The 17,980-nt window shown below is 30.0% G+C and overlaps 1 protein-coding gene across 4 annotated transcripts in view; it reads right to left on the bottom strand.

The window, feature by feature from the left end:
• LOC118192724 (uncharacterized) overlaps nucleotides 1-17,980 on the bottom strand; it is a 323,131-nt gene that overhangs the window by 68,217 nt on the left and 236,934 nt on the right. For all 4 annotated transcript variants that reach the window (XM_085814865.1, XM_085814874.1, XM_085814879.1 and 1 more), the window contains one exon: nucleotides 17,276-17,493. In XM_085814865.1, coding sequence (XP_085670991.1) covers nucleotides 17,276-17,493 — 218 coding nt within the window. The remainder of the gene's footprint in view (nucleotides 1-17,275; nucleotides 17,494-17,980) is intronic.

Below are 17,980 nucleotides of genomic sequence, written 5' to 3'. Positions count from 1 at the left end.
CAGTGAAAATGTAATGTACGGATCGTACACTGGTGTTTTAAAAATCATCACTATACTTTTATGTATTTGTGTAGTAAAGAATTTTTATCACTAAAACTAATACAATACTAACATACTAATACTAACTCAAAATACAATACTAATACTAACTCAAAAATTTCGCAAAGGACCTACATCGACATGTACGTTCCGATCTCAAACTTAAGCCTACCAGCTTATATCCAAACATAGCTTATCTATGTCATTACTGTGAGTACCAACAATTATTTAATTTTTTTGCTATAAGATAAATATTATCCAAACTCTAACAGCCTTAAATTATTAAAAATAAATACAACTTTCCTTCTATAATTTAATTGATTAACAATAATATGAATTTAGTAATTTTTAAATGAATTCAATGAATTGCATCTAAACTAGTTATTAGTAGTAACATGTGCTTTTAAAAAGGAGACAACAATTATGTGATTCGCAGAACATCCTAATTTATAAAAGCGGTCTCCACTTGAAAAAAAGTTTGAGGTCGGCGAGATTCGAGTTCATGTAGTAATGCATACTGCTAGAAACCTAAACTAGGATTTACACCATTGGGCTGATCTTAATATCGCCCTTTGTCATCTCAATATACAATTTAGATCCACGCAAACATATCATAACAAAATCTGCATTCTTGGATAACATCTAACTTTTTTATGATTTTTGGTGACAGTTTAGGAAACAAAAAATATCAAGTTTTTGAATTTATTTTATGGAAACATAATAAAGTTTACGATTTATATTAAATAATTCACGAAAAGCATATAAAATGATTTTTTCTCCAAATACTTCTAACTTTATTATGAAATTTTATTTTATTAAATTCTCTGTTTCATTTTTGAAATTTTGCCATTTGAATCCCGAATTTTGGCAATCATGTTTTTTTTTTTTTTTTTTTTTCTGAAGTATTCGTAAACCGCTTTTTAAGAGCGGTACTACAAAGATCCAGCTCCAGCTGATATTAACATGAGCTTCCAAAATAATTTTGAAAACCGGAAATTAATCATTGACACTGTTTAAGGTATCTGATGCAGATATCTCCAAGAATGAAAGATATTATGATGAGTCCATTTTTTGAAAAGTGATATAAATTATGTAAAGAGTTATTATCGAAGGTTTTTTGATAAAAAAATTATAACGCGTTATCTGTGGACAGTATCGTATTATTCGAAAGAAAAATGCAAGAAATAAAAATATAAATAATTAAAAAAAGAAAGGTTATTGAAAATTCAGGTGTTTCATAGTTGATCATTCAAAATTATTTCTTATACATGTAAGCGACCACTAGTAAGACGGATTAAAATTACAATGAGATATTAAAGTTATCAGTTACCTTCATCAGGTTTAAATTTTCTCACATGAAATACCATTTATTTATGCGAAAGATGTTAATGATGCATATATTTAAGGAGGAAAATAACAAGAAGATACGTGTGCAAGTTATATCGGAGTGGAAACGGGCAATCTTTGGAATTGCGGTTTAATAAATAATGTCACAGCTTGATACTACAGCGCATGTCTTAATCCATGAAGAAATGGAAGACATGTGTCAGAAATTTATGCAATGGGGAACACGAGATAAGCAGAGCGACTAATACAAAGCGTGCTGTCGGAAGTGTTCCGAAAGGCAGTTGCTTAAGCACAAACATTTAATGCGAATAGCGTAAATGCAGCATGAATATCATATGTCGTTGAGTGGAGAGTAATATGAGTGAAGGAATACGTTTCGGAAATCAGATCCTACAATGTTTCAATACAGCTGCATTCCAAATGCAGTGTTGGAGATTACGTGAAACGGGTTACTTCATTGGCATGGGAATATGTTTATGATATTCAGAAGCCATTGTTAGAAGAAATATTGATCCACGAAAGCTTGACACATTCCAAGACTTACCGTGCAAGTAACAATCAATTAACATTCCAGTCCTATTAGTAGACAAGAACAACTGTACTCCATAGGATCTTACTCTCTTTGGCCACATTAACTGTACTAGATCCTACTAAAGAACCTGGCGACTTCTGGCACAGCTATGAAATAATACCAGCACAGAAGAAGGGTGAAAATAACCCTTTATTACTTTATTATTTTCAACTATGAATAGAAAGGCACATACTTCGGACTTTTACAATGACACCAACAATTTGCGGTGGATCTTAAGAATTTTAACACAATAAATTCAAGTTTAAAAGAGTAGTAATGGACAAGCACTTTAAGCTACGGCTAACTAGGTTGACTCCACAAACTATCAGGCATGATAATTATTCAAATGTCCAAAAGGCATATCAGCAACACCGCGTAACAGCAAGGTCAGAAACGTAACGTGCGCTGGCTAGCGAAAACACACTCTGAATAAAAATCCAAGATACACCCATTTAAATACTCTCTTCAGTTAACTTTAAATTTACATCCTGGCGAGGCAATGCGAGGGAAAGTTGAGGAGTTCAGGAAAGATAACAAAAATTTGAATAATAGGTTAACTGAAAGCAACTCTACAGTTCTTTTTACTGCAGTGCATATAAACGTTATCACAGGCTAATTATCCACGCTGGCAATATTTGTACCTGCTTCAGGTTGGCCAAAATTTTCATTTATGGTTGAAATTCTGTTTATTCTAAGTGTATTTTTAGCAGCTCATTCTTCAGACTCATCCCTAGATGATGATCAGTTTTAGTCTACTCTTCAGAGGCAAAATTAAGTATACTTCTACCCGAATATCTGAAGTGCCGCCATCAATTACGTTTTCGTCGGATCCTATCCCTTCAATTAACATTCAGAGGCGACCAGGACCTAAGGGTTAGGTTCTGTCGAAATATCAGTTGTACAACTAGAAGAATGAAAGTTTGAAGAATATTAAATATTATTGTATTTGGCTAAGTCAAATAGGAAATGATAGCAAAAGAAAGCATAAAGCCATAAGTTAAATTGTTTTGGAAGATTCAAAAGAGAATTTCTTTCCTGACTTCCAAAAGGAATAATAAAGGAAAAAAATTAAAAATATTTTAGAAGATAATAAAAGGAAGGATACAGAACCTAATATTTGACTGTGCTGACCCTGATAGATATAACAACTAGATACTGAAGTCGCAGTTTATCTGAGGGATTTGCGCTTGCAAGGCCAAAATACCATAAACTTTATCTTTGATCTAAGGAACTAAAAGGTAATTTAATGTAAGAAAACTTTTTAAATCATGAGATAAAATTTCAGTTTTTAGAAAAATATATAGAAATTTGCGCAGCGAAGAAACGAAAATTTTTGTTCAAAGAATATTTTTACGATTGTAGAAATTATTTTATTTTTACGTTTTCCTTAGATGTTTTCGAAAAATCTCGAAATATTTCCTTTAGAGCTTTTAAGAATTTACGACTATTCGTACTCCTTAGGGAAATTAAATGCTCCTTCTATTCCGAATCTTGTTTGAAGACATGAATCAATTGTGACGATACGCCTTTTATGTTTTTTCTTCTTTGCATTCAATAAACAGTTTATCTTCTAAATTATACGCATTAAAATGTCCTGTATCTTTGCACGTAATGCTTACAGTTTTTGATGAAATATATCTCTCTTTTTGTGCTAGATATTTAACTGCTATGAAGAATGGAAAGCTATGCTAAAAATTATTATTTAAAATAAATTAAATTAAACAAATACGACATTATTGCATAAATACTTATAACTCAATTAATTCAAGTTTCGAATAAGCCTGAGAACCTAAACATGGAAGTAAATACAATTTTCACCTGTTTTCTTCATTTTATTTGAAGTAGCCTGTTATTAATATCTTTTGTATAAAATGAAACACAAATATCTTCATTTTATTTTAAACATGCATTCCGTTAACTAATTTCCTCATTTTCATCTAAACAGGAATACTGAAATGGCTTGAATATAGGTACAGATATTGTATTAGATCTATTGGCATTGGATACATTAGTATCATCAGTTAATTTTGATCATCAGTATATAGATTACCTACAATAATAAACATAAATAATATATATGTATTATTTTAAATCAGACCAAGACACAGATAGATGGTTTAAAGTGGCCTGAAGTACCTTTCTCTGCTGGGCACAATGAACACACTCGAGGAGTATATGACTGACATATTCATCGCCTTTACCGAAACCGCAAAAAGCACTTGAATGAATTCCAGAATAGCTTTTAAAATTGTCATGCCCTGATACAATTTAAGTTAATTTAAAACCTGCTGAAAATTGATCAGTATTTATTCTGTGAAAAACTATACAGAAAAAAACTTTTGTCCATTGTGTTTTTGGCGTAAGATTTTCTTTATTCCATATATGGGTAGCATCATTTCTATAGCGGCATTTCCATTGAGAAACTAGAACACGAGCCGTTTAAATGAATGTGAAGTTTCGTGGCTATCTTTTGAGATTATGCTAAGTTTCGTTGCTACAGCATCAGTCTCCTGATTTGCGAAATTTTCACAGTGTCCAGGAACATAGCAAAATGAATGTTCGTGTAAATTTATAAGTTTTGGGAGTAATGTTAATGTTATTTCGTATATTATTTTTAATACATTTTAATGTTATTATCGTAGTGTAAATTAAAAATGTTATACTGGTCATGTATTCGTGTAACTAATAAATGACATAAAGTTTTTAATAATTTATTATTTTTTAAATTTAACACTTAATGCTGTTTTTTCCTTATATTAGATTTTAAAAATCTACCCCTGCTTTTATGAAATACACAAATTAAAATTGCATATTATCTGAAATTCAACTTCTGATAATTATGTTTAATAAACCAAGTAACAAACTTAAATATTTTAAAATTATTTTATTTAGGTAAGGCTAAAAATTTTTAATAGATTAATAATTATAACTTTAAATTATTATTAAAATTGCTGATTTAATACTCAATTTTGGAATTATTTTAAGAAGAATGAGATTATTCTTTAAAATTTAAATTTTAAGAATTTTCGAATTATTTTGAGCATGAGATTGTTAAAAATTTTCTAATTATATTGGAAATGAGGTAAATATGAAGCAAAAAATTATTTTGAATATAACTGCAAAAAATTGCAAAATTAATACAGAATATTAATTTGAAATTTTTGTAAAGGAATGCTATAATTAATGAATAATTGTATGTAAAGATAGAGTATATTAAAGGAGTACTGGTTCAGAAACATAAGTCTATTTTTACATAGGAATAATTATTTCTTTTACCCTCCTCATATAGGATGATGTTGAAGTATGTGTGCGTGTGTGTAATGACAATGTAGTTTGCTGCAAATAGCTTCATATTATATGACAGCTTGATTAAGGAATGCACCAATGCACATTTTAGACATGGCGAGAAATCTGCTGTATACTTGGCTGGAAATAATAGTATAGTGCAGGGGTGGACAACCTGCGGCTCGCGAGCCACATGCGGCTCTTTGAAGGATTACTTGTGGCTCTCGGTAAATGTACCCCAATTCTCTTTTCATTTTTGTGTTATTATATTTTAAAACATTATTATCGTTCCGTATGTGTTTCAAAATATCTTTTAAATTACAGACAACAAATATGAAAGTCTAAGTGCAACGTTGTAACAAATTTCATTTCCGTCCATCGTCTCTTGATTTTTTTCTGAATCCATTTGAAATTAACATAATTCAAGGTGAGTTTTCCATTTCCAATATAATTATGACCCAAAAATCATCTGCAGAATTAGAATTAATAGAGATGCAAGACGATCAAGCTCTACAATTAAAATGTAAATCGATGCCGATTACTGAATTTAGGAAATTTGTGCAAGAATCGAAGTATCCTGAATTAAAACGGCTGCTTCTCGAATTATTTCAATATTCGGAACAACGTACTTATGTGAATCATTTTATTCCACTTTAAAATTCGTAAAATCCAAACACAGATCAATAGTAACTAACAAGCATCTCAAAGAATTACTGAGAAGTGCTGTCACCAATTATTCACCAAATTTTAAAGAATTATCAAGAAAAGTAAAATGTGTTTAATCTTTAATATTTAAATTCAATACACATATTTTGCACTTTTATTTATATGTTTTCAATAAATATAATTTCTGCAAATTTGTAATACCCTTTTTGCATACCTTTTAAATACGTATTAATTGCGGCTCGCGAAAAATTTCAAATTTTGAAAAATGGCTCGGACTATCAAGGAGCTTGGTCACCCCTGGCATAGTGGATGACCAGATGGAATTCTGGACGAAGCACAACCAGCGTTGTGGTTAAAAGGTTATTTATTTCTGGATGACGGCTTTCTTAGAACATTATATTTTTAATTTATAGAACACAGGGGTGATAACCCGCTCCACAATTTTGGACATCCAATTACATCTTGAATAAGAGAGAATTGTTAGCAAAGACTAAGCGAAACGTTGCCAGCAGAAAGGCGGAAGTGGCGAAAGAGAATGCGTAGTTGGTTGTGGTACTTTTCTAAGCTTACAAAGTGGTTGTTTTAGTTCTGGATAGTGATTAGGCAATCGTTTTCAGCGATTCTGATACTGCAGGGAAAGCGCAGACGCCTTGAAAGGGTTATACGCTAATTTAAAATTAGTAATTTGGAGGTCCATTGTCCATTTGTTCCAATTACGTTTATGCTAGTAATAAAATTTTCTTCATATTTTTAATATATTACGTATTTTATATATATGTATATTGCCTTCATATTTTGATTTGGGGTTTTTCACTTCTTTATTTTAAAAGCAGGAATAACATTTCTGGACTGCTTTATTTCTAGATCAATCTTTGATGTTGTACCTTCTTTCCTTTGTAATTTCGAAGTTAATACAGTGAAAGTATCTTGTCGTGGTGTTGGCATTCCAAGTTAAACTAAGGTTTGGTTTTTCATTGCTAAACATTTATCTTCTAGGTGAATGAGTGTTTCATTGAAGATGTTGTTGTTGAATTCGATGGTTTTCGATTTATATTCAGTCACTGTATCACTTTGATTACTCATACTTCACTTATAAGAAACTGACGTTCGAAACCACGACGGATCTTGCTTCATATACCGCTACTAATGCGTAGCCCCACTCACACAAAAAAGACTTCGGATGGTCTACAATGTTTCAGAAAATTCCACAACATCTGAGAATGTTCTGGAATGTTTTACAATGATCTAGGATGCTCCGGGATGTTCTAGTAAATTCTACATTATTCCAGAATGTTCTGAGATGTTCTGCAATGTTGTAGAAAGCTCTCGAATGTTCTGGACTGATCTAGAAATTTCTAGAAGGCGAGATGTCTAGCCCTTAAATCTCCAAAAGCACGCCCTGCAGGTAAAAATGGGAACCTTCTTCATGGATGGAGCATAGAGAGCTACCACAAGATACAACTCCCTTGATCGCACCCGGACTCGTTTCTGAGTTTTAGCTGCACGCACATTGTACACTTACTTTTATAATATTTATTGATTATTTAATTTATTACTATAATATTTAATTTACTACTTTATTATTCTTTATTACTAATTATTTAATTTATTTATTACTATAATATTTAATTTACTACTTTATTATTCTTTATTACTAATTATTTAATTTATTTATTACTAATTATTTAATTTATACTAATATTTTCTACTTATTTAGTTTAGAGGTTGGAAAAGAATTCATTGCAACTTATTTATTTCGAATATTACAAATTGCATATCCATATGTACACATATATCCAACTGCGAAAATCTCAGCGTAAGCAAATGCCACAGTTGTTTAGAAGTTTCAGCCACACTTATTCGGCAGAAATACATAAAAGGTCCCCATTACTACTTCGATGTGAACTTTCTATTATTAATCTTTGCTATTTTACTCTAGAAACTTAAATCTGAAATACCTCAAATAAAGTGATAAGTGACGGAGGGCGTGGGCACCATCCCTCTACCATGATGGTCAATTGGTATAGCGCCACGTCCTCCCTTATCTAGAGTCCGGCTTGAGGGGCCACACGCGAGCCTCGCACAGGACGCCCTGTCCCAACGCCCGGACCGTACCGTCAGCAGTCATACCTCAAATATAAGCAGATGACGGATCTTTCCTATGATGATCCACTAGTATCGATATGCATAAAATTTCAGCAACACGCATCATGCCTTTTTCTCTGGCGGATTTCTCTGGAGGAGTAAGTTCATGGCTTTTTGATGTTAGACTTGCTTGTCCGGGAAAGGTTTACGAATTTGTTATAATATTTTAATAAATGCAGAGTGGCGACCAAAGGAATTATTATTAGTGCCATATATGGTTATACCGTGTTAAAGGGAAATAATTTTAACTGTTAAATCAGAAACTCTCAATTAATAATTTTTATCGACTTACTAATACGAATTCTAGGACATGGAATAATTTATCTTTTCCATGTAGCTACTATATTGCCTGTGGCCTTATGGAGTAAAAGCGACTCAAGGGGGCCGTATAATGAAAACTTTACTCTTTCTTCTCTTTAATAGATTTCAGTAAACACTACTCTTAAGTTCCTCACAGTGGGCGTTTATCATGGTAACATGCTTTAACTACTCCTGTGTATCATGTAAAAAGAAATGTAATAGAAATGTAATAGATGTCAACAGTAGTATTTTTTTAATAGGAAAGCAGCAACATTGCTCTGATATAAAGGAAGTTTTCAATATACCATATTAAAAAGGATTTTTCCCTTGACAAAGTAAACGATCTATAAGAGTTTTAAGATTAGTTAATTCATTAGTTTGATTTTATATCGAAAAACTTAAAGAGAGATTATAAAAGTTTTAGGGCAGTGGAAAGTAAAATTTTTGAAAAACAGTAGTGCTTTACAAATATATCAGAAATGTGTTAAGACAGTGGAAAATAATAAAAAAAAACAATAATAACTTTACGTATACGTCGGAAATATAGACATGAAATTATTTAATATAGATTTGGAAGTTAATCTTTAACGTTATTTTAAAAACCAAATTTTAGAAATAGCATTTCAGGAAAACGCAAACATAACAGTTGAATTATGTTAATCGTTCCAAACGTTAGCAGCTGTTGAGAAGTTTACAAATCTTTCATTCGGAATGAAAATTCACAATAAATTCTTATTGATTCACTTTATTATTTCTTACTACATCCGTCTAGTAATATTAATAAATTTGGGCTGATCGTTAGGCAAAATGGAAAGAGAGAAAGCATCTTTCTTCTTTTATATTTCAAAGCAACGTCAGTAGTACTGGCGATAACACTGCATTCTTCTTAAAGTAGACAATATTCAACGTTGATGGAAATAAGAGTACTTATTCATCATCCAAATAGTAGAAGTTCTTAACGTGCAAAAAGTTATGATAGTGAACTTCTTTAAACTAAGATATTTCTAGTGACACTTTGCTCTGTAAAGTTAATTAAATGTCTTTCAACGAATTTTCATTAATGTAGCTGTAAAATATTAAAAGAGTAGGGAACTTTTATTAAAACAGCTGTCAACAGCACAGTGGGTTCTTTTCAAATTTTCTGTGATATTTCATAATGAAAATGAAAGATTAAAGCCATTTTAAAACTGTAGTGCGAAGAGAAAGGAATCATAGAAATGAAAACTTTAAATACAATTTTCCAATCGTTTATCACTTTACTAGTTTTGCATAGAATTTCTGTTTTTATTCATACAATTAAATACCGCATATCCGATTCCTGCTTTTTTTTTAAATGTACTTCTATTAAAAATGTTATGCAATCCATTAAAGGGTAGCATATTTATATTTAGTTGTTGACATTTTCTTTATTTTTTGGCCGTAGCTTAAAATCTCCTCATCTTTACGACATTAAAAAGCCCACTTATTTTAGTATAAGTTAATTTTAAATAACACTAACTGTTAATGCATTTATTCGGCAGAAAATGTTAAATCAACTAACTAAAATTTTCTTAATATCGAAGTTAGAGTAAAATCAATGCTCTGGTTATTGCTAGCATATTTGACGTAAGTCATGCGTATTTGATATAAGTAAGTACGCAGAACAAAGAACAACTAATCTTTTACTCCAGAATAAAAATAACACAATAAGTAGAAATGAAGAAAGGAAGGAAATATAGATATGTATGGTATTATTAAATTCCATGAAGATATTTCCAAACTCATCCTTGAAAAAGGATTATTGAAGAACCTTTGAAGGTTCATTCCAAAAAATACATGCAATCATCTATTGGCGAAAATTACTTACGTTGAGTTTTGGTTTGGATTAGTTTGGTTGATGGTGGTAAAGCTCGCTAGGGCTATCTGACTAAGGAAAGGGACGCCTTCGCGGAGGACTTTCTAAGGTAAACAGGCTTATATACAGGTTACACATGGAGTAAACCGCAAAAACACCGCGAAAAAAATGTATCCAGCCCGTTCGCCTGCATTTGAAACTAAGTCGGAACTACCAGTGTTCAAAGATTTTACCGCTTGGCAGCTGATGCGCCTGTTAATTTGGAAAGAAGCAATAAAACTAAGTATTCGTTCATTGAGATATGGCTAAAAATGTGTTATTTAATTACTGAATTTAACTCAAAACCAACTACGTGGCTTCTAATGGTTATTCTGAGACAGTTATGCCATTGGACGTGAAATATGAGAGGGAAAGAGAATTGCTAGAGATTTACAGAAAAATTCTACGAAACGTATTATATGTACAAAAAATCTTGGTAGGGGAGAGAAACATGTTTAAAAACATTCAACGAAGGGATGGAACTCAGCGATATTTCCTCAAAGGAAAGTTTTGACTAAGGCTGGGCTGTAAATTTTAACAAGAGATATCTACGAATCATTGAGCTAAAATCCTGAATTTCTTCTGTATTAGGGAACTAATAATATATGAATCAATTAGTTATATTCCCTATTATTACATTAAAATGAAAAAAACGTAAAACAGTTAAGAAATACTGAAAATTCTTAACTGAGCAAGCTACAAAGCTTATATAGAGCGCAATAAATAAATAAGTATACCGAAAAATGAAACAAATATGCCGAAAATTACGAAATACTTACGGGAGTGTAAGATCTTAATTCTATTCGTTTCTAAGCCATATCTCTTTGGATTTATTTTTAAATGGAAGTGAGAAAGTATTTTTACATAATTTTTGTCATGCAAATTATTTAAAAAGTCATTAACTAGTTAATAAATTAAAATTAAATAAGCTAGTAAGTACATATGCAGCAAATCAATCAAACACAGATGCTAGAAATGTTGCTTACACATCTAATACAAGTAGTTTTGTTCTTTAGACAAACACAGAAATTCGTGGAAAATATGAGAAATTTTTGTTTACAGTGTCTAAAATAGATCATTTGGGGCTATTCTAGTAAATAATAAACAATGTTTAATACGTTCTTGTAAATGCATTCCTGTTTAAATACAATTAGATTATTATTATATTTTCATAGACTGAATGTGATTTCTACAAGCTAGAACAAATTTCGAATCCCTATTCAAACATCACACAAAATAAAGAAATAGCAAATGTTTTACTATAGAAAAATAGTAAAAACCTCTATTATAAGTGATATTTCTGCAGTAAAAGTACATTGATTTGTCATAATCGTTAACATTTTTGAACCCACAAGGACATAAGTGATACGTTTAGGACAATTAAAAACATCAAAACAAAGGAGTTAATATCCCAAAATTTGATGTACTATATATTAGAACTATTTAAAATTACTATTTATTCTTTCATCTTTGAATTTAAATAAGTTCTGATTTATCATTGGTAACTGTCCCTTTTTTATTATTCACTTTTTTTTTTATAATTTTGAAAAATTTACGTTTTAAATTTTATAACAGCTTCAAATTAAAAATTATTTAATGCTTATTTGATTAGATTTGCGAAATATTTATTTTTTTACTACACTAATATATTTTTTTTAGTTGAAAAATATGCTCATTTTTTATTTATTTAATGGATTATTCATTAGTGAATAGAAGTTTGAATAGAAAATTATCAACATTTATTGAAACTGCTTTCTTCTAATTATTATTATATTCTACATATTATTTATTAACTTACTGAAATTTAGAAAGATGAAATGAGTCATAAACTAACTTTGAACTATTTTATGAATTTCTCGGTATGAAACAGTTGTAATTGATGTCTCAATAGTGCTAAATTTTATTGTATTTACAGAGTTTGAAGCTTTTATTATAACTGGGACATCAGCACTTGCATACAACTATGTATCTACTGATTTGACAGGATAATAACGTTGTTAAATAATAAAATATTATTCTGTTTTCGCAATGAATACGGACCAGTTAGTTATCGTTCTACTTTAAAAATTTAAAGTGTTAAATATTCGTTCTCATCCAATATTTTATCTCAAATGATTTATTTCTTCATCTCAGGTATTTTTGCTATATGCAATATACTAAATACGAAGTGCGTTTTATTTAATCTCTTTTAACTTAGTTTTTGTTTACCATGTTATTAACGAGTTATTAGGATATAGATTTGAGATTACGCAGATATGGCTATTGACGCTTAGTCAATTTTATCTACGTTATATAATTTGGTGCTATAGAATTATCTGTTTTGTAAAATTTTGTGCTGTATTATACTTCTATACAAGTTAAATAAATTGCAACTAACTTAAACTAAATCTTCCTAGCATATTACCAATTTAGTTAAACGAAACTAGCTCCTTTCAAACATACATAGAGGAATATGCATATGTATATATGCAATGCTGCATAAAATTAATTTAGAATTTATTCAATTTATTCAAGCTACTTTATCTCTGAGTAAATCAGTGTAATAAACAACACTGAATCATTCATTTTCTTTCTTGAACAAGAATTAGTAATTGAAGAAATTTTGCAAGATTTACCTTTTATGCTACAAATTTAATAAATCTGATGAAAAATAAAAAATAGTAAAGTAGCTAATCATTTCCTTAAACCTAATTTTGATATCGATAAAGTATGGCTATTTTCAATGCCTATCCAAATCCGTGTTCATTTACGGAAGCGAGATTTGAAGCCCTATAGCACTGTCTGACATCCGTAACCATTCGCTTCTGGTATTACTTGTGCAAGCTTCTCAGCTATTACAGACACTGACAAAGGACTATAGCATCAAGCAGAGCCGTGTAATTCCATGTGAAAGCGTAGAATGTGATGCCACTTCTCGCAAGATATTAAATTAAATTATTTGATATTAGAAACCGAGGGGAATGGCTGTACAATATTAAGTATCAGCTATATTCAGGACGACACGACTGTCTGAGTGTCAAATGTCTCCCTTCTGTAACTGATTAATAAACTGGGCTTGTCTTAAATTAATATAATGTTACCAGACACGAAAGGTCCAGTGATCCTTAATGGAAATCTAACATATCTTGAAAATTAGAAGGCCTAGCGAACGATTTGTTATTCAACACAGATAACTGAAACAAAATTAATTCCTTTGGAAAAGATTTAAGACATTCAGTTTTGAAATCCACTCCGTTAAAAAGCATCTCAATCATATATTGATGCTCGTTTTAAAATTTCTAAAAATGTTAATAGATCAGAATGTTCTTAAAGCAATGAAATAACTCAAGATTCGTTTTAAATCAACGTTCCATGAAACCTCATTATTCCTCTATTTCTTTTTATTTATTTATTTTATTGTATTTTTAAGAGTCTTTTTTTTTCCTGTGCAAGAATAAAATAAATAATTCGAAGACAACAATTTTCAATAGCAAATATTGAAAAATAAAGAAGTTTAGTAATATTATAACATTTTATTATACTTTTTTAAGTCTTGACTTTGATTTTTGTAATAAGTATAGTCTTCAGTTAAATGAAAAGTGTATGATTCGGTTGCATGAAAAGTGTTGCGGTATTTCTCAAATATAAACACATAAGTTAATGAGGAAAAAAATATAAATTTAAATATAGCATTTGAGAAATAATTACAAAAATTTTTTACTATTCTAATAACAAATGCAGTCATACCACTGTTTATTAGATTAGTTACATCGATATTTTCTTGGTTTATACATCTCTCCCTATGTGTAAATACTGTACTTTTGATATGATTAAAATCAAAGCCACACTCATGTAATCACCTATAAAACACATATCACTTGCTTAGTCCCCATACAAATTTAAGATATTTTTATTTTGATTAAAGTTTTGCCATAAGAAATATGCGGTTTATTGTTTGAAAGATATTACTCTAGTTTTCATTTCACCAAAATTACATTATTGTTCATTGTCTTGCTATCCCGAAACCTTCGATTTCGTTTTAAATTATAGCTAGTCTTATCAGTGCATCCGCTTAGTATGACCTTTCTGTCTAGATGTAAAAGAATTCGTAAATTAAATAAGTCCATTTCCTATTGTAGGTTAAACATCATTAACTGACACCAAAAATTAAACTGAAAACCGGCCGAGTTGCAAAACTCATTTTAAGAGGTGTAAAACAATCACTATTTAAGGAAATTAATATAACTTTGTAAAAATGATAACTCCGCATGAGTCAGAAATTAAATTTTATTTTTCTACATGTTTGATAGCACTGTGTATTTAGCGCATTATGATAACAGAGGTAGGATAATAACACTCAAATTTCAATTCTTCAAGCCACAAAATAATACAAGTCTAGTACCAACCAGATTCATTCAATTGTTTTTTTTTCGCCCGTTCCATCAGATAACGGTTTCACAGTTACTGGCAGTGTTGTTGCATTGGTGCTATTGCGACTTCTTCCGGAAAGTAGTACGTTTTCTTTTCTGGATATTTATCATTTTCAATAGTCTTTCCTCTATTTTTTCACAGTCTATGACAATAATAATGAGTTATATAAAATTCTGCTATCCTCTTAATATCATGGTCATAAATGCACGAATTCTAACTCTGCAACTGCAGCATACAGCTGCAGATAAATTATCTTGAGAATTGATTCAAGCTTGAGCACGAAATAAAAAAAAATTAACTAAATAAACGAGTGAGAAATAAAATTTTTGAAATAAAAAATATGGAGTTTAATATTTCTTTCACCATTTCATTTGATACTACATTTATTTCCAACAGGAACCATGTTTTTAACTTACCTTCTTAACTAACTATGTTTCTAACTTACCCAGCAATTTATTTTGATATTTATGCGCATGCGAGAAGTTTTTCTTGCCCTATTTATACGGTATCCCCAGCTTTCTCAGTTCCAGTTCTTTAAAACTGCAAATACTGTTATCAACAAAGTAGTTACTCCGTCGCAACTGAAGTCATACAAGAAAATTCTTAGGGATAAATTTTCAGGGATTAGCATATTTAATCCATTTCCTTCCCCCAACATATCCCATAGGTTAATACTTGAAGTAAATGTTCAGGGATATATCTGTTCTACGAATCTCTGATTACACTTTTTCATGCAAATCGTTTGTTTCCCTATCTTACGTCTGTTATTAATTCCTATGGAAGAAAATTTGTAAGATTATTATTTAAATTCTTTTAGCATCGTTATTTAATAATATTTTTGGATATTATTTGATACCTTAAATTGATTTCTGTATGCAAGATCTTATTGGCAATGTTTTCTCAATTGATTCTCTCTCAGTTATTTAACAAGACCAGATATTACATTTAATAAAACCAGATATTAAACCATGTAATAGATTTTCGCAATAAGATAGCATGAATTACTTACTTTAAGCACAAACCTTTGAGCGAAAAAGATATTCTCTTCTTACTTTTCAATCGCTTAACAATCTTAAATCATTCTAATTATAATACAACTGAGTATTATGTCATTTAGAATTTAACAGATGAATGAGAATGAAATTAATGAACAGATGAATGAGTTGAAACAGAATCCATTAACTGCTTAATTCTGTTACTCTAATTTCATTCTAAACGTTTACCATATTAATTTAAAATTTAAAGATAAATTATTTATTTTATTTGAATATTATGGAAATAAATAGATTTTCTTTTGTTTTACTTAATATTTAATTACATACTTAATCTAATATTTAATTATATACTTAATGTAATGTGCAAGATTTTGACCCAATAAAATTTTTTATAGTTGCATTTCAGATTTCAAGACTCGTAAACATTCTTTATTTCAAGACTACTCGAACACTACATTAAGTGTAAAATTCTGGATATGATCATAAAATGCACCTTTTTTAATTCAGGATAATAGTTTTACATACAGTTTCCGTAAACTTTGTCATAAATGGAGCTTCAGGAATGTTAAATTGTTTTTAAAATCTATGGCAGGTGATTTAATCCAGAAAAGACTACTAATGGCAATTAAAGATTTTGGTAACTACAAAAATTGATATTGAGCATAATTTATCGCTGGAATGCTGTTAGTTATTTCAAATAGTAAGCTTACAGCTTGATACAGATTGTTTGTTGAATCACATTATTTTGTGAATATCATTGGCTTCCTGAGATATTTGTTTTTTATATATTATAATGCCTACACTGAAAGCTAAGAGAAGTGTTATAAATCCCGAATGAAGTCTGCAAAAATATTTTTTCATTCTTTCAATAGTCAATGAAATCAGGTTATTAGTCAAAAGAATCAGACTCATAGCACTGACAGAAAAGATGACGGAAAATATGAATGACTTCACACATTATTTTTTACTCTTACTTCCATTTAGATAAGGCAAAGACAATGCACAACGGTCTTGTACGATTTCTTTTAGGTTTTTGATGGGGAAGATTAATGACAATGGCTTCAACGTTCATCTAAGAAATCAATTTTTCATTCCAAACGAGCACTACATCAGAATTTAATACCAAATTTCAGATAAAATATAATTTTTAGATTATCCATCTTCCTAAGATCCCTAGAAGTAAATAATAATATGTATATCAATCACTTTTGAATAAAGCAGATGTCTTCTAAATTAGTTGTAGCAGTTATTTAAAATAAAAAAGATGTCGTATGTCAAAAAAATTTGGTTCTTACGTAGTTGTGAACGTAGTTTCAATAAAAGGTATTAACAAACATACCTTGGAGGATTGATTCTAGCACTACAACAGCAATAAGCATATTAATTAAGTAATTAAATATTTGATTTGAATATAAACATGTCGTTCATTTTGTATCTGATACCTCATTTGGAAAATCCATCAATTATTGATCCCCGATTGATTCTTAGCAGAATTAAAGTTTAAAAAATAAATAAGTTTTTATATTTACTAATAAAATGCTTTCTATAATTTCGATGATGGATTAAAATTTAAAATAAAAAAGAATGTATGATTCGCATATAAATTTGTATCCAAATATATATATATTTCAGAATGGTACTTACATCGACGTATATTCCTGGTGCGTGGAAAGCCATATACTGAGGATTCAGCGAAGGAAAGAACCTGTAAAATTCTTGCTCATCCTTGTACCACTTGACAGAGTACAACTTCTCCCCTCCCATATCGTACAGGCAGGTCAGATAGGCCGAATCCCCGGGAACGAGTAGGGAGGGGACTTCGAAGCTACTGATCTTCAAGCACATGATGGTCAGAGGCAACGCTAAGGAGAAGAATAAAATGTTAACGTATTTAAAATAGTCAAGAACAAAGCAATTTTTTTAACATTATCCTCAAAAAGAAATTTCAGTTTATCACAATTGAATTGCAGATTTATTTGTTTCCACAGCGACCCTTATACAAATTCATATACGGATATTCATCTAAAATACATATACGGATATATAGTACATATACGGATATTCATCGAAAATTTCCTAAAAAAATGTATATAAAATTCTTTGCTTCTCTTTGTTCAGCGAAAACTTTGTAAACTTTTGTATACAATGGTTAATTAAGAAATTTTCCAACAAGCATAAGTTTATTTATGTTGTATTTAAGAGCTATTTGTGTATTTTCAATTTCTGTTAATTCAGCAGAAGTCTGTGATTTATTCAAAACTCTAATAAATTTCTTTGATGGTAAAAGTAATTCCATGCGTCCATTAGGATCCGGAAATTACTTATATGTTTAAAGCCAAGAACAAGTCG

This window comes from Stegodyphus dumicola, chromosome 1 (assembly GCF_044657685.1).
Source record: "Stegodyphus dumicola isolate Sdum_Otavi_A_Nest chromosome 1, ASM4465768v1".
NCBI lineage: Eukaryota > Metazoa > Arthropoda > Arachnida > Araneae > Eresidae > Stegodyphus > Stegodyphus dumicola.
The sequence above is the reverse complement of the archived record's forward strand: the minus strand, read 5'-3'. Positions and strand labels throughout refer to the sequence as shown.